The sequence below is a fragment of the Gavia stellata genome, chromosome 13 (genome assembly GCF_030936135.1).
Source record: "Gavia stellata isolate bGavSte3 chromosome 13, bGavSte3.hap2, whole genome shotgun sequence".
In the NCBI taxonomy this organism is placed as follows: domain Eukaryota; kingdom Metazoa; phylum Chordata; class Aves; order Gaviiformes; family Gaviidae; genus Gavia; species Gavia stellata.
In genome coordinates this window covers 1,387,865-1,408,490 of record NC_082606.1, presented here as the reverse complement: position 1 = coordinate 1,408,490, position 20,626 = coordinate 1,387,865, and the positions used below count along the sequence as shown (strand labels likewise).

General features: G+C 54.7%; 1 protein-coding gene across 1 annotated transcript in view; it reads left to right on the top strand.

Moving 5' to 3' along the window:
* Positions 1-200: 200 nt before the first annotated feature.
* ZNF609 (zinc finger protein 609) overlaps positions 201-20,626 on the top strand; it is a 57,951-nt gene continuing 37,525 nt past the window's right edge. The window contains exon 1 of the mRNA XM_059823789.1: positions 201-959. Within this exon, the coding sequence (XP_059679772.1) occupies positions 213-959 (747 nt within the window). The 5' untranslated portion in view covers positions 201-212. The remainder of the gene's footprint in view (positions 960-20,626) is intronic.

Below are 20,626 nucleotides of genomic sequence, written 5' to 3'. Positions count from 1 at the left end.
CTCTCCTGCCTGCACGTGTGGCTGCCAATGAAGGCAGATCTGCCTGCCCGGGGCTCTTCATGTGTAACCCTGTTCTCTTTGCTCTCCCTTCCAGCAGCGATGCCGTCACCTGGGCAGACCCCCACCGCTGGAAGCCCCCCGAGGACGTAGGTGACCCCCAGGGCGTGGAGGCAGGGAAGAGCCTTGAACCGTGAGGGGCCGTTAACTCTAAGATGTCCTTGAGCAGCGGAGCTTCCGGAGGGAAAGGAATCGATGCGAACCCGGTTGAGACGTACGACAGCGGGGATGAGTGGGACATTGGCGTAGGGAATCTCATCATTGACCTGGACGCTGATTTGGAGAAGGATCAGCAGAAATTGGAAATGTCGGGCTCCAAAGAGGTGGGGCTCCCGGCACCCAACGCGGTGGCAACCCTACCGGATAACATCAAGTTTGTGAGCCCGGTGCCGGGCCCGCAGGGCAAGGAGGGCAAATCCAAGTCGAAAAGGAGCAAGAGTGGCAAGGACAGTGGCAAGCCAACCCCGGGGACCTCCTTGTTCACTCCCAGCGAGGGAGCTGGTGGCAAGAAGGAGGCTCAAGGACGCTCTGGGGATGGCGCGAACTCGGGTGGCTTGGTGCCCGCCGTCACCCCAAAGGGCTCGGAGAAATCGGCCAAGGCGTCTCGCAGCGTGGCCGGCTCCAAGAAGGAGAAGGAGGGTGGCTCATCCAAAAGCAAGAAGGAAAGGAGTGAGGGTGCGGGGGCTGCGGCGGAGAAGGAGCCCAGCGTGCTGCAGCCCCTGGCCCTGGCAGTGAGGGTGGGACAGTATGATGCGGGCCAGGGGACAGAGCCTGCTGCTGCCGAGCAGCTTGGGAGTATAGCTATTGACACGGGAGCTGCGCTCAATCCCTTGGGAGTTAAGTCGGAGCTGGAGGATGGGGAAAGTGAGTGCCGCCAGCTGAAAAAGGTGAAGTCGGAGAAGGTAAGAAGGGTGTCGGGGTGCGGGTGGAGGTGGCGCTGCCGCTCGGCTCTGGCAGTCGCTGCTGCGTTGGGGCGTGCCGCTGCGGGTGATGAGGGAGCGGGAGCTTACAGCGGGACCGTGTGACTTGTACCGTTGGGGGCCAGCACTGATGTATGGCTGCTGCCTCCTGGTTCTGACGTGAAGGCGGTTTGCCCGCGTGATGTGCCGGAGTCTGGACGTGGCAATGGGAGGGCACCAGTCAAGCTGTGCCTGGCTTCTGGGAACCACACACCAGCAAATCACCTGCAGTCACTGTGCGTCAGGGTACCATCCTGCCGTACCCTTGGGGCTTTGTTTTCTTCGGTGCTGCGGCTGTGCCAAGCGGGTCCAAGCCTCTCCGGCTCCTGTTGCTCTGCAGGAGCCTGGGCTGGCGGTGAAGCTGATGTCCTGGTCCTGTGCCCGCTCCAGCTCCCGATGGGACAGGGCAGTGTCTGTTGACTGCCGTGTTCTGCTTCCCGGTGGCTTCACCTTGCCTGTCAAAGCTCCCTGCAGCTCCCGGAGGAATTGATTTCTCTCTGGTTGCATCATTTGTAGAGAAGGAGACCTTAACGTATTAGTAAATGTGGGATCTGCGTGGGTGTGCAGGCAAGCACAAGGTGCAGGGTTGACAGGAGTTACCGCCTCGTTTCTTGGTCTGCCGTTGGTACGTGGGTTTTGTCCCACTTGTGGTGACGATCAGCCTCGGGCCGACAGGTTGCTGTGGGTGATTTTTTTTTTTTTACGTGTCGCTCCTCCGCTAACAAGCAGCAGCGATGCTGAGCCGGCGAAGCTGCTCTTCCAGATCACCGGGGGCGTGAAAAGCCCCGCCAGAGGCGTGTGGCCGACAGGGTGAACGGCCATCTGTCCGTCCAAGCGGCGTTTGGCTCTGGGTGGTTGCGCAGCCGTTTCTGGACGCGGCTGCTGGAGCGGCAGCTCGGTTATCTTGTTTCTTAGTAATCACAATGGCTGTTGTGATTTCTGCGGGTGGATGGGGGAAGACTTTGAGCGTGTGGAGTTCTTAGTGCTTGGAGCAGAAGCTCTTCTGTGCTAGCTGCACACATGGTGTCGCTGGTCTGTGCCCGTGAAGACACGCGTTTGCCGTGCACGGGGTGAGCATCACGAGCGTGTGCGTTTGGGGTGGCTCAGCCCTATTGCTGTCAACGTGCTGGGGTGTGGGGAGAGTGGCTGAGGGGGTTATCGGGGTGTGCGTTGCCGTGTTTGCAGCTGGTGGCTCCCTGGGAGGATTTCTGCTTTGCCATGGGGATCATGGTGCAGAATGCCAGGAAGGGATGGGTGAGGAATGCTGAGTGGATTTGGGAGAGTTGCTGATACCAGTGAGATGTTGGGGAGGTTTTTTTTTTCCCCATCCGCAAAAAGATAGAGCCTCTATGGAGGAAAGGGTGTTGGGGATGGTTGGCCATGGGATGGCTCTGGGAGAAGAGCTGCTAAGTAGGTCAGTGCTTCCTCCGCTCAAGAGGAAGACTCCTGGGGCAGGTGACTGAAGCCTGTAAAATTAAGGAGTGGTGTGGAGACGACGTGTTGTTTCCTTGTCCTTTCTGGCAGCAGAACCAGAGTGAATGAAACCGGGAAGAGGAGCAGATGCTCTTTTGCCTGATGGACTTGGATGCTGCTGCAAAAAGCTCTGGATGCTAAAAGTTCACCGATGCTCTGGGGCACCTGAGTGGGCTTGCGGAGGAGGAACCCATCGGAGGGGTGTATGGGGCGATGTCTTTTGGCTTGGGAAAAGCCCGAGGAGGGCTGGAGCTTGGGAAGTGGTTTAGGAAATATCTCAACATGCTTGGCTGTTCTGTTCCTTCATAGCCATCTGCTGCTGTCAAAGCCAGCACAGAAGCTGGCTGGACCTTTGGTCATACCCTGCATGGCTTTTCCTGTGTTGTTATTATTACAGATTTCTTTCTTTCACTGATGCAGCTGCAGAAACCCTCTGCAGGTACAAATGCCACAGCGAGGTGGGGATTATGAAGACAGGGATGATATATCATGGACCTTGACAGGCTGGAGGAGTGGGCCCATGTGAACCTCGTGAAGTTCAACAAGGCCAAGTACAAGGTCCCGCGCCCGCGTCGGGGCAATCCCCGCTATCAGTGCAGACTGGGGGGTGAATGGGTTGAGAGCAGCCCTGTGGAGGAGGACTTTGGGGTACTGGTGGGTGGCAAATGGGCTATGAGCCAGCAAGGTGCTCTTGCAACCCGGAAAGCCAACCGCATCCTGAGCTGCATCACAAGCAGCATGGCCAGCAGGTCGAGAGGGGCAATTCTCTCCCTCTGCTCCACTCTGATGAGACCCCATCTGTGTCATAGAGGGTTTATAAGAATGATGGAGAGAGACATTTTGGCAGGGCCTGCAATGGCAGGGCAAGGGACAGCCGTTTTCAAGTGAAAGAGGGCAGGTTTGTTTTGGACATAGGAAGAAATTTTTTATGATGAGGGTAGTGAGACACTGGAAAAAGTAGTTCAGAGATGTTGTGGATGCCCTATGGTTGGTAGTGTTCAAGGTCAGGTTGGACGGGGCTTTGAGCAACCTGGTCTAATGAAAGATGTCCCTGCCCATGACAGGGGGTTGGACTAGATGAAGGTCCCTCTGAAGGACCTCTGAAGGTCCCTTCCAACTCAAACCATTCCATCATCTCCGTACAGATACGCCATGAGGACGGTTCTGCCATTTTACTTGTCCAGATTCAGGTACAACCACACCGATGAAGGCTCAGCCTGGAGGGTTGAGCCCTGTTTTGAGAAGTGATTTAAGGTCTGGATCTGTAGGAAAACGTGTCGCGTTTGCGCCGAGGAGGAAACGTCGGCTGTGTTTCGTCAGCCTCCTGGGGGCAGCTAGCTGGCTTCCTTCAGGTCGGGAAAGCCGTGGGCGAGGAGAAGAAAGGTGTCCAGGTGGCGAGGGGTGGGAAAGCAGTTTTATTTCTCAAGGAAGAGCCTGAGGATGGGCTGATGGCTGGGGCAGGGTGGAGGACGGAGTGGATGAGATGGAGGTGAGCAGTGGCATTGGGCTCTTCCTGTCTCCTGAAAGCTGCAGAGATGCCTCAAAAATGGCTTGTGGAGTCTGAAGAAGCAAAGAGCGGAGGTACGTGCAGGCTGTGGGAGGGCAGCTCCTCCGGGGAGTGCATCGGGGGGACGAGGGCGACGGGTTCCTGCAGGCCTGGGGACAAACCCTGCCTGGGAAGCGAGAAGCTTGCTCAGACCGAAACAGGAACAGCCGCAATGTGACTCAGCCCAACCTTTGGTCTCCGGCAGCTTGTCCTCTGCTTAACCCTGTGCTGCTCCCTCTTCCATTTCGGGCAGGGAGGCTGGTCTCCATCTGGGGATGAAGAAAGAGAAACTGTCTCTCCCTCCACTAGCTTCAGCCTGCAGTGGATGACCTCCCCGTGCATACGTGCGTGCTGAGCAGTCAGCCTCCAGCCAGGAGGGTTTGTTGTACCTCCTTGGTTGGATTAAAGAGCACTTCAGTAGCGAGTATTTTTCCTTGATGAGGTGCTTTGGTGCCACAGTCAGCTCGCCGTTTGCCCCTCCTTCTGCTTTTGTGCTCTTTAAATATCTCGCTGTAGGGTTTTGCAGCTCTCCACTCCTTGCTGGGTGTAGGAAAGAGCTTTGCTTTGGGTTTTTTCAGACACCCTTTCATGTCAGCAGGTGCTTGAGCTGGCGCGGTGTCCACGGGCGAGATCGCCCTTGCTCCTGTGTCTGACATTGCAGCGACGGAGCCTGTGGATGTGGCCCGTGGGCTCGATGGGACATGTTTTGCCGGTGTGACCCCATGGCTCCTCTGGTTGCTGCTTCCCAGGATAAAGCCCCGGGAACGGAATATCCCGAACGCCCTTTTTCTAGGTGCGTATCTTGGCCATATCCAGCCTCCTGTTGCAGCATGCCCTGGCTTGTTACGTACCCTCCTCGAACCTGATGACATCGGTGTGTCGGGACACAAGTGATAACTTCACCAAGGATGGGGCTGATCATGATGAAACCAGTTGGCAATAACCCTGGAAGGGCTTTCCAGGGTCTCTGGGGTGGGCTGAGCACCCAGCGCAGGTTTGCCTCGGGCTGTGGTTCGGTGCCTGGGCAGCTCCTTGCACCAGCCCGGGTGGCTGGAGCCCCAAAAGGTATTTGGGAGGGCAGGAGTGGGAGCTTAATACTTCTTGCAGCAGCGAAATGAGCCTGTGCTAATGCACCCATGTCCGGAGTGCGTGAACCAGCAACTGGGTCAGTCCCTGACTCGGCAGACGGCAAGCCATGGGTCACTGGGGATGGCCGGAGCTGCGTGGGGGTTTGGTTTGGGGCGGGGGGGGGCACTGGTGTTCAGGAGGGAACGGCTACTCTCGGTGAGCAGCCATGCTCAGCAAAATGGCCGTGCACGGAGCAGCAGTGCCGGCCAGGCTTGGGAAGCCTGTTTTTACCGCCTGCCCCACCGGCCGCTTTCGTGTGGCTGAGCTGGCCCCGGGGTCCATTCGCCGGGGCGGTGGGCGCTTGCTTGCTGGCTCTCCACCCCGGCTCGCTGCCTGCGCCATTGCCCCTGGCACCCCGCTCCTCGGCACGCTGGGGCGGGCCGGCCTGGCCAGGGGATGTTAAGCATTAAACAAAAGAGCCTCCCAGCTCTTGGCTGCCGCTCCGGCTTTGTTTTGATTGAGAGGTTGTTCAGCAGGAGGAGGGCGGTTATTTTTTTTTTTTTTTTTTCTTCCTCCTGACGAGCGTCCAGATGCGACGCTGCTGCAAACAAGGGAAAGGCAAACAGAAGCCGCTGGAGACTCGGCTTTTCTGAAAAGCTTCTCCGGGTCACGTGTGCTGCGGTTTCGGGCAGCGAGGAGGGTGGATTTGGTCATGTCCCTCTGCGGGAGAGGGGATAGAAGCCACCAGTGCATTTTTTGCCCTGAATTTCCCCCTCAAACACAGTGTGACTATGCCCTGCGCATGCCCCAAGCAGAGATCCCCTGCTATGGGTGGCCCGATGGCGAGGGGACGTTGTAAGGTGGGGGACATGACAGTGGACGGGCCCCAAAGCTGGTGTGAAAATACGTTTCTGGTTCTGTGGGAGGACGGCGTGGCGTTGGAGGGGGAGCTCAAACAGCGGCTGGGAGGTCAGACGGCGGTGGAGGAAGTGGGGTGGCTATGCCACACCGGTGGCAGCTGCAAAAAAAGAAATACTCCCCAAAAATACATCCCTGGGCTCTCCCTGTTGCCGCTGTCTTGTCTGGCAGTTTGCAGTGTGGCTTCGGTGTCATCTGCGCAGACCTTCTTCCCCTAAACCCAGAGGCAGACCTGCACGGTGTCTTCAGCGCTGTTCCTACAGCTGTGACCATCCCAGCGTGACCGGGACGTGGAATGACTCCCCTGGTGCTGGGTGTCCCCCACCCATTAATTCTTTACCTGGAATCAAAGCACAGGTGCCTTTTTAAAGCCATTTTTGGTGGGAGGGATGAGGTTCGGTGGTGGATGGAGCGGCGAGGGTTGGAGCGAAGAGGTGACTCCAGCTTGAAGAGGTGAGATCTGCCCAGGAGACGGTACCTCTGCTAGGTCCAAGCCCAACGGGAGATGGCCGTAGACTCTCTTAGGGATGTTTCTGTATGATGGATATTGCATTTGCTTCCAGCTTTGTATCTCAAAGAGAGAGAGAGGTGTTCTGTGTAGAGCCCAGGGACTGCTGCGGGCTTGGTCCCAACCTGATCGTGGAGGCAGCTCCTTGCACGTGGCTGTGGAGATGTGGCCGTTAATCCTGCGCTGCTGCTTTGCATCATCCTGCTGGTGGGTATAAACGTCTCCAGCTCTGCCGTGGCCTCTACTGTCGCAGTATCGCAGCCATCGCCAGCTTCTAGCTGTCCCTTAGTGCTTGTCCTCTTCTCCTTCGCTAGCTGACAGTGGCACCAGTACAGCAGCGCAGCTGATTCACGTTGCTCAGAGCTTCCAGCTCTGTTCTCTATGTGTCCTTTTAGGATTTGATGTCACCCTTTGCCAGCGGCTCTTTGTGTCTTGCTCCTGTACAAAACAGTTCAACTGTGGTTTGACCACCGAGGTCCCCCAGGAACGCCGTGGGAGCGGGGAGCCGCTGTGCCGAGGGCTGGAGCCTTCTGCGTGTTGAGAGCCTTCTGTGCTTGCAGAAAACCCCAACACGTTAAAACAGCTTTTCCCACCCCAAATGTCAAGACGTTTGATGCAAGGCATCGGCAAAACCCGGGCTGCTCTGACCTGAGATCCCCATTGAGGCGAGGATGAAGAGGTCTCTGTGTTTGAGACCGTGGGTTTGGGAACGCTTGGTATGGGACAAAGCCGGGACAGGGCGTTGCGGGCTGGTCCCAGCCTCGTGCTTCGAAGACGGGCATGTGATTTTGACCCAGATGTGATGGGTAGCACCCAGCGTGGGTTTCTTTGTCTTGGGGCCAGAGTTTAGGCGGAGAAACTCCCAATGGAGGCGTTTCGATGAAAACAATTTTTGTTTTACAGCCCCTCCAAAGCTCGCTCCATTCATCCCTTCGCAGCTGCGTTAACCCTGTACTTCGTTTTCCCCAGGGAATTTTAGGGCACATGGGAAGCCCAGCGCTTGGGGTAGGGACCTGCTCGTACCCAAAACCCCAGGCAGAAGTCGTTTTCCTGCCTTCCCAGCGCCGTTTCCCACCCCTCGCTCCGCAGGGCTTGGCTCTTTCCGGGGAACGGCAGCCGGAGCGGCGTTGGCAGCTCAAGGAAGTGCCAGGGGGAGTGCAGGCAGCTGCCGGCTCTTGCCTGCTCCTCTCGCCGTGGTTTCTTTTCTCCAGCCACGCTGGAATTTGCCACCTCCGGAGCTGCTGACAGGGCTGCGTTGGGAGGCCTTGGGAATTACGCCGCTCGTTTCCTTATCGTCCCCGGACCCGCTGCCTGGAGCCTTCTGCTGCAGGAACAAGGCAAGAAGGGGGCACGCAGCCAACATGTGTCAAGAGCTACAAAGGAGGAAATTGGCCTCGTTCACTTAAAACCATGGGGTTAGTCTTTGAGTTTTGGCTCCTGCTGAGAGGTTATTTATATGTGGGCTTTTTTTTTTTTTTTTTAAATAACTGCTAGATGTAGCAGGCTGGGAGTTTCGGCCGATCCCACCTCCGAAGGTTTTATATAGGAAAAATTGCATCTCCCCCTGTTTGCTTTCCTGGCTGGCAGCGTCGGGAAGGACCAGTTAAGGGGTGAGTTACTGACCCGTTGGCGTTGCCATATCCCATTTAATAGATCATCACACTGAAATGCATCCCTGTCTCTGCCGGAGTGGGAAGCAGGATCTGTGGCTCTCCGTCAAGGACATGGCGGTAGGAAACAGAGCTGTGCTGGGAAAGCGGAGGAGACGTCACCCCGCTCCCAAAGCGTGAGAGCTAACGAAGAGGCTGATGCAGGGGGGATGGCTCCTTCTTGACGGGGTCCGTGCACTGCTTCCTCAGCGCGGGTGAGCTGCAAATCTGCTCCCCCGATGCCTTGATTAAGAGGTTTTGATGAAAAGGCTGGTGGGTGGTTGATCCTGCTGACTCACAGAGACGGTAACTGCTTGAGATGGGACAGATTTTGAAGCTAACCGGCTCGGGGAGACTCTCTCGTGTTTGTTGCTTTGCTTCCAGGCTGATGGTGGCTGCTTATTAGCCTAATGACCCCCGTTACCCAGCACCATTTATCTGCCTGAGTGAGATTTCTTTAAAGGAAGATTCGTGCGTCTCGAGCGCCGCGTGACCCCGAAGGCTTCAAAACCCGGCGAGCTGCTCCCGCGGCTCTGCCGGGGAGCTGATGCAGGGGGAGTGTGCCAGGAATAACCCGCTAATGAGCAAAGCTGCTCCTCCACCCGGCAGCCGGAAAGGCCGCTGGAAAGGGCTGCGGAGCAAAGTGCAGCCTGCTTTTCCCTTCCTCTGCTTTTCAAAGATGGCTTGTTGGGGATTTGCCGCCTTTTCCCTGTTTCCTGCAGGCATGGCATCTTCTGTGCCGCTGTTTTCCCGATGTTTGCCCTGGAAACACAGCACTGTGTTCCTCTTGCCAGTGCTCTTGAGGATGCTTCGGGCTGGAGCTGTTGAAATCCGTCTCACCTGTGAGTCCTTGTGTGCAGGTGACCTCGGAGATGTGCTGGGCGAGGAGGCACCCAAAATATTCGGAGCTGATGGCAGGCAGCACCCCTGGGCAGGATAAAAGGCAGCTGGTGATTGCAGTGGACTTCTGGGGTGCCTTCTTGTGATGGTCCCACCTCGTAGCCATCAACACCTGGAGCTGCAAGGGGAAAGACACGCCAGGTCTCGTAGATGTTGAGCCAGCGGCTGGAGTCGGAGAGCTGGGGAGAGCAGCCCAGGGCTGGAAGGGAATCGCTGGGCTCTGAAATGATTTAAAGCTACCAGCAGCCTGACGATACGTTGTATTTGGTGACAACATCTGCTCGAGATATTCCTGTCCCTGTTACTCATTCCAGCCCACGGAACAGCTCAGGGAACTGATCTGATGTAAATAAACGTGCTCGGGGTTTTCTAGGGTGAGCTCAGGTTGTGGGCTGGCACGGGTGGGCATGCCATGCTGCTGGGACAGACGGGATCGCAGGCAGTGGTGATGCTGCCTGGGGCTGGAGACGGGGATGCTTTGCTGGGTGATGCTGTGGTGTAAGGGGTTGGGGGCTCTGCCCGGCCACTGGCCTCTCGCAGGGCTCGCGGTGACTTCAGCCAGCACCGCTCAACCCAGGAGGGCACGTGATGCCTATGCTGTCCCTCTCTCCTCCTCCCGTACCCCCGTCCTTGCCCCTGGCTGGCTGAATGGTGCCGGTTCCATCCCAGCGCGCTGCGGACAGGATAAATCCCTTTGCAGGAAGACATTAACCACAAAGCTTTTATATGGTGTGGTAATGGCGCGTGCTCATATCTGCTGATGTTTCCCCTGTGCTTGACACTGAAAATTGGTTTAAAACTTGGTAAGTGTCTAGATTTATTTTAAAATGTTGTCTGGCCCTTGTTCGCCTGGGGTCTCTTGAAGTGTGCCGCAATGAATAATGCGGAGAGCAAGCCTGCTTTGCAGGCTTAAGCTTTAATTCTGGTCACGACATGGAGGTCATCACGTTTTACATCCTGTCTAGGGGGTGGGATGTGATACAACTCAAAAGTGCTTTTCCTCTGGCGCCGAGGGAGCAAGAGGAGCTGTCGGGGCCTTTGGCTGCCCTGCCTTGATGCAAACACTGGCGCCTCCGTGCCTCAGTTTCCCCTGTACGGATCGGATGCTCCCCTGTTAGGCACGAGCACGGACTTTTGTCGGGGAGAGCACCCAAGGTGCTCTGGGTGGAGAACGCACCATTCCAGCTACAAATCCTGTGGTTGGCTTGGTGGTTTTTTTTTCTTTTCCCAAGCCAGAAAGTAATTTCATTCTGGGAAGCTCGCTCCCCCAATTAGCTATGTAAATGCAATATTGTGATTTTTTTTTTTTTTTTTTTTTCCCCCCCAGGTGCTATGCAAACAAACACCATTCCCAGACTCCCCCGGCTCACCCCCTCATCCCTCCCTCCAGTCCTTGAGATGCAGGTACGCAGCCTCCTGCGCTGGGAACGGCCCCACTCATCTGTTTAACAGATGGATGTGGCTTGTTCTGGAGCGAACCGCGTGCCGCACGGCTGGCAGCCACCGTCCTCGGGCTCAGCCCTCAGAAGAGGACCTGGAGCCAGGGGCTCGGTCCTGGCTTCGAGCCCGTTGCCGGTCAGGATGGAGGAGGGAGAGCTGCATCCGCCCGGCAGCTCGCCCATGGATGGGGGCGAGTGGCAGCATGGGGTGTGTTGTCTGAAAGGTACTTGTTCCCTGGGGACGTTCATCCCAAAAATAATTGATACTGCTAAAGCTGATGTCGGTGCTGGGGTGCTGCATCGCTGGCGTGTGCGGCAAAGGGGCTGCGCTGTCCTCGTGGTCCCACGCCGAGCACGGTGCCTGCTGAGAGCCACAGCTAACGTGACTATACCAACTCCAAGCGAGTATTTCCAGCTGGCGCTGCCCTGCCAGCTTGGGATCCTGACCCACCCTCCCCGGGGGGACGCACAACCCCAGGTCTTCGCTCCGGTCCCTCTGCCAGTGCTCCTGTGCCCCCTTCGCCCTCCACGGCATAGACGAGAGAGACCCTTTGCAAGGAGAAGGGAGCAAAGCCATGGGAGAGAGGAGGGACATCAGTGCCGGAGCTGAGCTCCAGCAGTTGAGCAGGGAAGGGAGGCTTGGAAGAAGAGGAAAGAACTGGGGCTGGGCGGTGCGTGCTCGGGGCCGGGGGGAGATCGCTTTGGAAGGCTGAAAAGGATCCTGTTAAGGGGAGGATGGCTGGACGCCAGCCAGCTCTTTGAGGTGGTAACTAAGTCATCAAGAAGAGCTGGCATGTGCTGGCGAAGCCTCTCCCGTCCGGGCGCTGGGGAGACGAGCAGATCTATAGGATGCCTTGTCAGTAGAGCAGCGTTTTAGGGTTTCAAGTGCTGTTTGCTGTTCTGTGGCTTGGAGGGGAGGAAGGCAATCATGTATATATATCACAGAGCCAAGCAGTTTGCTAACAGGAAGGTTTCTTTTTTTGCTTAGCATTAACATTTCAAGGTACAGGAACTCTTTAGGTATTTAGTGTTTTATGGTCTTCCAGACCGGCTATTAATACTCCGCTTTGTGTACGGGGTGAAGGGAGCTGGAGGGGCTGAGCTTTGAATGTCCCTTTCAAGGAAACCAGCCTTTTGGTAGAAACCCTACGGCCACGAGCAGAGCATTTCTTAGCTGCCCTGACCTGGGGGAAGAGTTAAAGCCCCTTGCTAGTGGGGAGAGCAGCTGGTTCAGCTCTCAGGCCGTGCTCTTGCATCAAAAAAGCGAAGGCTGCACGTGAAACCACCCTCCAGCGTAAGAGTGACTGAATGTGCCGTGGCTTTGCCGGATCGCTGCCTGGTTCATTTGTGGAGGAGCCACGTCCCAGCAAAAGGCCTGGCTTTTGAGGGGCTCACAGCCTGTGCTCCTCTCTGCTCCATCCTACAGACCAAGAAAACAGGAGCTGTCGGTGTTCCCCACGATGGATAACTCAATGGTAGCTTGGACCAGCTTGTGTGCTGTCCACATGGTCTCTGTAAGTGGGTTCAGTGTTTACCTGTTCCCCCAAGGGTGTGAGGAGGTGCGTGGCATTAAAAAATGGAAATTTTGGGATTTCCAGGCTGTGTACTCAACAGTAGTGCCTTGGCTCCTGGCAGGAGCACCTCCCTCAGTGGGGCCCTTCAAAGGTGGAAGGCGCGGTGGAGAGGGCAGCAGCAGATCTGGTTCTGGTTTTTCTTGTTGTGTGAACGGAGGCTGTTTTGGGGTTCCCGTTGCACCGCCTCCGTACCCGACGCTCCCAGTGTGTTTGAGCCCTGGGGTCAAATGCATCTGCCTTCCTGCAGGGAAGGGGCTCTCCTTGGCTGCTCTTGGCTGGGAGAAGAGGACGGGTGAGATGCACCACATCTTTATGGCATCCTGATGGCCTCCAGCCTTTGGTCGCAGGAACAAGAGCGACCAGACTTGCAGGTGCCTGTTGTTTCTGGGCAAGAAACCAATGGCTTCATCCTCCAGGCCACAGGAGCAGTCAGATTTTCTGGGCAAGGAGGGGGATCCAGTTTGGCACAGATCTCAAGCACAAGGAGCCTGTGATGAGAGGTTGGCTCCTCTTTTGAAGCCATCATCATGAAGCGGAGCACGTGGAGTTGGGATGGGGGACTAGGGTTTTGTTAAATTGAACATTCCTCAGTATGGAGACCTGTGTTATGTGCCCTGCTTTGCTCCTTACCCACTGCTCCACCATTGTGCATTGCCCAAAAGCCTTTGGGAACCATCCTCACCAGTCAACCCGTTTCAGACACGGCTTTAAAGCAGTGCCTGGCGAGAGGTGCCTCGGCAGCCCACGTCGACCAAGTGGTTCCAGCCTCCCGCCAGCAAGCAGGGCCGTTAAAACCCAGTCTCTTCTGGGAGCTGATGATGTGATATGGGAGATGGGAAGAGAATCGCTTTCAATTTCCCATTGATCCTAACGATTCGGCGTGGGAGACTCGGATGGCCCAGCTGTGTCGGTGGCTATTAGATCCAGCACTCAGTGCTGCTCTCAGGTCCACTTTACTTCTCAGTTCTAGGAAATCGAATAAAGAGAAAACCACTTAGGAGGATTTTAATCAGAACTTGGCAGAAGAACTTAAGGAAACCCAAGAAATCTTCTGACAGCCTCTCTTCACGCTGAGATTGCCAGTGAATGGAAAGGGCAAAGATGGGGCCATGGCTCGGGTGGGTTGGGTTTCTTCTGGCCCATTTAATGGGATTGCATTAGCGTTCCTGTCCTCCCCCCGGGCTGGGTGAGAGGAGGGAGAAAATAAGCCGCCTTCAGCATGCTGGAGACTTGCTGTCAGCAGAGTCTTCTGGGAGCAGTTGATGAAAGTCATCCCAGACCTGCTGGAGATGGCCAGTGTGTCTCAGGAAGAGAAGATTGCTTAATTTATAGTAATAGCGGCCTTGCAGATTGGGACGGTAGTGTGATACGGTTGGATTTCTTCAAGAAGTTGACCGTGACAGGCTTGAGGAGTTGGCCCATGTAAACCTCGTGAAGTTCAACAAGGCCAAGTGCAAGGTCCTGCGCCTGGGCCAGGGCAATCCCCGCTATCAGTGCAGACTGGGGGGTGAGTGGGTTGAGAGCAGCCCTGTGGAGGAGGACTTGGGGCTACTGGTGGGTGACAGATTGGATATCAGCCGGCAAGGTGCGCTTGCAGCCCAGAAAGCCAACCGCATCCTGGGCCGCATCTGAAGAAGTGTATCTGGCAGGTGGAGGGAGGTGTTGCACCCCCTCTACTCTGCTCTCGTGAGACCCCACCTGAAGTACTGCATCCAGCTCTGGGGTCCCCAGCACAAGAAAGACACGGACCTGTGAGAGCGGGTCCAGAGGAGGCCATGGAAATGGTCAGGGGGCTGGAACACGTCTGCTATGGAGAAAGGCTGAGCGAGTTGGGGTTGTTCAGTTGGAGAGGCTGTGGGGAGACCTTATTGTGGGTTTTCGATATATAAAGGAGGCTTATAAGAAAGATGGAGACTTTTTACCAAGATCTGCAGTGACAGAACAAGGGGCAATGGTTTTAAACTGAAGGGAGGTATATTTAGATTGGACCTAGGGAAGAGGTGTTTCCATGATGAGAATGGTGAGACACTGGAAGAGGTTTCCCAGAGCAGTTGTGGATGCCCCATCCTTGAAGTGTTTAAGGTCAGGTTGGGTGGGCCTTTGAGCAACCTGGTCTAGTGGAAGGTGTCCCTGCCCATGGCAGGGGGTTGGACGAGATGGTGTTTGAAGGTCCCTTCCAACCCAAACCATTCTATGATTCTATGGTGCTCAGTTATTGATGGTAATGGTAAATGCTGTTGGGACTGGGAAATGCTGCTGTGAGGTTCAAAGCCCTCATGGGTGATGTCCAGGTTCAAACAGGCGTGCTCAGTTGCTGGACAAACCTGTTGCTGTGATGGGAGGTTAATCTTAGCTCTCCCAACCCTTGCTTAGAGCTGATGGCGAGTTTCCCAGAACATCTTCTCATGTCAAGTTTCTCATTTTGGGGTTTGGCTTAGTTGTAACTCCTTCTGTAAGCTGTTATTTTGGAAAATTTGATTAAAAATCCATCGAGCGGTACGAGTTGCTTGACTATTTAGGGGAAGGAGAGCTGCAGGAGCAGTTCTTGCGTGCACGTCCTCGAGATGGGTAACCCAAACCAGCTTTTGTTTTCCGATTCCAGGCGAGGTGGGCATGTAGTTTTGGTTTATGAGTGTGGGCCTGGCGCTGCTGAGCAGAACCCCCCCCCCAAAGTTGTGTTTATTTGTAAAGGGCTCTTCAAGACTGCGTTGTACCATTGCTTTTTGTTTTATTGATATTCCAACATCTGGACTGTTTTTCTAAATGTGCTTTCATCCAAGAAGAGGTTAAGGGAGTGAGAACTGTTCTGATAAAGCTGCCAAAAATAATCTTTGCTTGACACTAAGTACCGCTCTCGGGACTTTTTCTTGTAAAACAATTTGTGGGTGAGCACAATGAACAACCCTAGGAAGCCCCCAAATGCTCCAGCTGGTCGTTCCTGCTGGGGGTTATAGGACTATAAATTCTCCACAAGAGTGTTTGAGTTTGTCACGTGCTGCGTGAGATGATCTAATAGCGGTCAGGGAAGTTGCAGAAAGTCATGGTTGAGGTGACTGAATTCCTGAGAGGAGGGATCTGCATGCATGTGGTCAAGTTGATCGGAGCAGTCTGGAACCTGCTGATGCACACATCCATCTTCCTCGCGCCCGCGATGAATTGCTTTCGCTCCTTCGGGATGACATCTGATCCTGTGACAAGCTGATGTAACAAGCCCAATACCTAGCATAGCTTTAGGCGTTGAGGATGCAACGGTGACAACGTGATACGGATGGTCTTTAGGGTATTGTATGATGAGCCATCTGAAAAGTAGGTTGGTGCAGCACTGGAGTTGAGTGTCTGGCTCATGGCACCTGGGAAGCGTAGAGCTAAGCCGAGTGCAGCAGCCTTAACTCTGCCCCCTTCGTCATGCTCCTTCTGGCAGTGTTTTCACTAAAAATCACACGTCCGTATGCTGTGACTTTGTTTGACAACTTGTGCAGTGAAAAGGAGCTACACTTCTTCCTTGATGAGACATGTAGGTATACGTGGCATGTGTTCTCCAAAGTTGCGTGGCCACGAAGCAAAATATGTTTTTGATGCCATCTGCTTTGTAGGGGACAGAGTTAGATCCACTGGAGGAAGCTTAACGTGCTCCCCTGGCTTGCATGCGATCCAACCCTGGCTTTGTGCTGTACCGTGCCTCTTCCGAAGGACCCAGGATTGGTTGTATTGGGTCAGCTCGGTTAATTCACAACTAACTGAATACAGACAGCTCTTAAGGTACTATTAAAAAAAGCGTGCTTATAGGAGGACTTTCTTCTGAACCTCTTGGCTGGTGGCTTGCATATCCCGTCGAGCCTTAGGGTTCATGTTTTGTAGGTTGGACTCCCCTGGTGAGAACATAGGCGGCTGTCATGTCCCGTTGAGTAATATGCAAAGCCAGGCCTTAAGCGTGCTGCTGCTCGAGTTCATTTAAAACAACCAGCGGCTTTGGAGGGGGCAGGAGCGAAGGGTGAGTGCAACCAGGGGATGACACCACCGCCGGTGAGCGGAGGATTAAAGTCATGACCAATAGCCTTGACTCCATAAAGTTTTGATACTAACTTGGAGGAGGTCGTATTGGTGGGACAGCGTGTTCCTTCTCAGGGGCTTCTCTTGGTTCTAGAAACATGAACTCTGGAAAGCACCATCAGGCTTGGTGGCTCTGCCCGCAGAGTTCCTCAGAGCTCTGGGACGGCTGAACACATCCACGCTGGCCAGGAGCCGTGCCGGGAGAGTGGGGTAGGACGTGGAGCCCAGCTCCAGAGACTCTCTGGAGGACTCCAGCTGGCTTGTAACCCAACGGGGCTGAAAGCAGCCGCTGTTCCATCTGGGCCAAGAATTTGTAGAGGCTTAATTGACCTGTCCTGGCGCTGGGCTGTAACGCTGTTCCAATGTCAGATTTATTGTTATTGGCAGGCGGTTGCCCGAGCACCCGGTGCAGCTTCTGCAGCTCCTGCCTTCCCGGTGGGGCAAAGGCTGTTTGTTTTTTTCTGGACCGAAAAGAAAATCTCAGTGTAGGGTTGCTCATTAAGCTTTTTTGAAAGTCCAGTCCTGCACGTCTTGACCCTTTATCTTGTTTCTTATGGAGAGGCGATCGTACAGTGTGTATTTTTGAGTGAAGCGTGACCAATTTGGTGAAGATTTTGGTCCTTCCTCTTACTCAGACCTTCTCTGCGTGGGGGGAAGGAATCTTTTTATCTGTGTATATTTTTCATGAGCACATTAGCAGTACGTGGCCTGGGCGTCACGTGCCTTCCACCATAGCTACTGGGCAGTTTGAGCCTGGTGGTATTTTGCTGGGAAGAAGCCGGCTGCTGGAGGGGGACTGCCTTGGGCTTGCAGCTTGATCTAAAGGATCATCCTTGAATCACTGTGGTATGTGGGATGCTGGCACGTGGATGTGAGTGCACTGCCTGGGGAAGTTGAGCTTGGCTCTGGAAGGTGATCATTTCAGAACGGTGGTGTCTTACTCTGCAGGTCTTTTGCCCCAACGTCTAAGCCTGTCATCTTGTCTCTGACTGCTTCGGTGTCTCTGCCATTCCCTCCCGTTGTCCTTGTGGGGAAAGCACGGGAACTGGAGGAGCCAGGTTTGGTTCCACCCTCAGTCTCAGCAGTATCTGACTTGCAAAGCCCTTCGGATGGGTGGCGCTTTGAGAGCGTCCCATGCTTGAGATGCTGCTCAGCATGCAGATTTTGTGTGGAGGTGCTGGATTGGGATTCACTAGTAAAGGAGGCAGGCCAGCCACGTAAAACACTCCCTAGAGCGGAGCAGCCTGCTCTGGGTGGTCCTGGTTGAGCTGGGGGTTGGACCAGATGATCTCCAGAGGTCCCTTCCAACCTCAACCATTCTGTGATTCTTTCGCATGCCAGTGGTTCCTTGCTGGAAGGGTCTCCCACCAAAGCCAACTCACACATGAAAGCGGCAATGTCAGGATGCGGGTGCACGCTGAAGCCCGTCTGCATCTCAAGAGATGGCTCTCCCCTAAGCCGGGTGTGAAGAATAGCGACCAGTGCCCTGGACAAGCGAAGCTTCGTTTTGTGGTGTTTGGTAAACATGCTGTGCTGCCCAGCTAAATTGTCCCAAAATGTCTGCATTTTCTTAGCTCCTCCATAAATCTGTCTGAACATCCGAAGTGGACTGCTCTACCTCCTCTGCCATGCTGTAGCCTGCTCTCCTTGCTGGCTTCCTCTGAGTGCCTACACACAGCTTGCCTGTTGCTTGGGGGCTTGCCACTACTCTTTGCACCCTTATACTTAAGAGTCAGGTTGTCCTGGATGTTGACCGGCTGAGATGTGAGGTCCTGCCATCCTCCCTGCTGCCCAGGGGAAGACCACAGCCGTGGTCTTCCTACTTGATGGCTCCTGCCTGGAGAAGGAAGGGCAGGGTATGTGGGGATGGGAGGCAGCGGTGGGGTGTTGCTCTGCTTGGGGATCTCCAGTCTTCCCTGGTGTCCTGAACTACTTTCAGCCCAGCCAGGTTTCAGGAGACGGCTCTCTGGACACAGCGGACATTTGGTTATGATCTCTTTGGAAGATGGGAAATCTCACAAAGTTCATGTTCAGCCTGAGTTTGGGCACAGGAACTTTCCTGCCCACTTGCGTGATCATCGGGGCTTTGCTGCTGCGCCAAGAGGTGTCCTGCCTACTCCGGGCCACCTCTTCCCACACTGGTGCTCCAGGGTTTGTGCAACCATGTGCAGAACTGGGTCAGGGAAATGATCCAATTAAAAGCTATGCTGAGCAACATCAAAAGCAGGCTTTAACCAGGCGGTTTCCCAACGCTGCACAAATGCTTGTGTTGGTAAAAGAGGGCTTTGGGCCAGGGTAGGAATGGGCAGCCATGGGTGGAGTGTGGTGGGATGGTTTCTTCTGGTGGTGCTGGCCCATGAAGACTTGCTGAACGTGGCCTGTGTTGGTAGGCAACCGTAGGGACAACAAACCTGACTCCTGCTGGGATTCCGGCTGGCGAGGCTTCGTTTTCTTCCTGGAGAGCCCAGTCTCGCTCCCCTGCGTATGGGTTGACGTTTCAAGGCTGCTGTTGCTCACGGAGAGCCTCCTCGCCACGCTTTTGGTAGGCTCCTCTCCCAAGGGCGCAGCGCGAAGGGCTGTGGGCGCAAGAGGGGAATGCTGGAGCTGCACCGCACCCGTGCCCATCCTCGCTGCCTGGGGCGAGGGGGGTTGCCTTCAGTAATCCTGACTAATCCTTTAATCTGTATCAACACTGATAGGTATTAAAGCAGCAGATAAGGTTCAGACCATGGCTTGGAGCTCAGCGATATCCCCACCCTCTTCCAGCTAAATCTGTGCTGATTGTGCTTTCTCTTAAGGGGACCATGCTCATTTGCTGAGCAGCTGGAGGGGGTTGAACGGGTAGATTAGCTGCTCCCAGCTGGAGCATGCCCTTGTTGCTGGGCTCCAGCTTGCCAGACAAGTCCATCGATCTGTCTACGTATGTTCCCAGTGACCAGCATCCCCTGCTTGCTGGAACGAACCCCTCCAGTTGCGTGTTCCTCTGCCGATCTGGAGCAGATCTGCCTCCTCCTGCTTTTTATCTATTACATCCACCTGGATATAAGCCTGATTTGGCTGTAAACACTTCACGGAGCTCTTAGACAACAAACATGAAGCTTTCCTGGATCAGCTGGTGCCGTCGAGCTGCGGTTCCTTGCTGCCTGCTGCTCTGTAGCAGGATTTCCCTCCTGCCCCACCTCCAGACCAGGACTCCCACCACCACGTCCTTCTCCTCCCGGCCTTCTGCACTCTCTTCTTTTTGGGCATCTTTACTCGTGACTGAGGGCTGCGATTTTCTCACTTATACAGCATGTGGGCACCTTTGGTTCCCTAAATGACCCAGTGCTCTCCCATGAAGGCGGGACTCCAGAGCTGTCCACTTGATATAGTGGACGGCAAGTGAAGGTTGTTAATGCGTGGAAGAGCAGCTCCTGGTTGAGTTCCCTACGCGAAGCAAACCGTCCCTGTTGTATTTGCCGTCGTAGGCTTGTCCCCTGTTTCCCTGTCCTCTTCCAGCTTCTCCCCATCCTCATGGGATTGCTCCGAGTTTGCCACCGGTTCCCTCATCAGCAAAGCCATGGTTAATCCTTCCCTTAAATCCTTTAAGCTGTCAGCAAACAACCCCCTTCTTAAACTTCTAGCACGCAAGCTCGGCTGGGACAGAGCCTGGCTCACAACCCCAAGGTTTTATTTTTGTTCCCAGATCATCAGCTCCTGGTCCCATTTTTGGCCGGCACTGGAGACTCCCCCCACCGTCGCTGTGGAGCAATGGGTGGCTTGCTTGTGCGTGGCCTGCAGTGATACATCCTAGGTGTAAAAAATATTCAGGTTCTTAATTACCTAATGACAGGTTCCCGACGTGTCATGTTGTTTGAAGTCGCGGGTGAAGATTTATTGCTTAGATTCGACGCGGATGAGGTCTCGCCTCTCCGAGGAGCCTCCTGTCCCGTGGGGCAGCATGTGTTGGCCTTGCTTCTGGTCTACGTGAGCTGATCGTGCAGCTGGTGGGGCCAAAATGGGCTAGAAATCTAGAATAAAGCTTTTTCCGTATGCGTGCTTGCCTCTCTGCTCCCGAACCCACAAATCTTTGCGTAGCTGTTTCACTCTGAGCCGTGATGATGGTACGTTGACAGTTTGGCTCTTCCAGGCTTATTTACTCCTTCAAAACATGAGGTCGTATCGTTGTTTTGGGTTGTATTTTCATCAGTGATTAGGTTAGATGCTTCAGTTATTGCGCGTCTTGTTTTGGAGGATCTCTGAATATTCCCTTCTCGGAAAATCGGCATTCTCTAAGGCGTTTGGCAGAACCCAAGGGAGCAAAAAAATCAGCGAGCGCTTCTCAAAGTCTCAACCTGTGTGTCTTGAATTTCTCTCCCATGTAATTTGGTTTCTCTCTTAAAATTCTGGATGAAATACGCTTCGGAAGTGATGGGATTTGCATTGCACTTGCTCTCTAGGGCTGTCAAACAAGCACCACAAACCTTTTCCCACTCTTGATCCCAA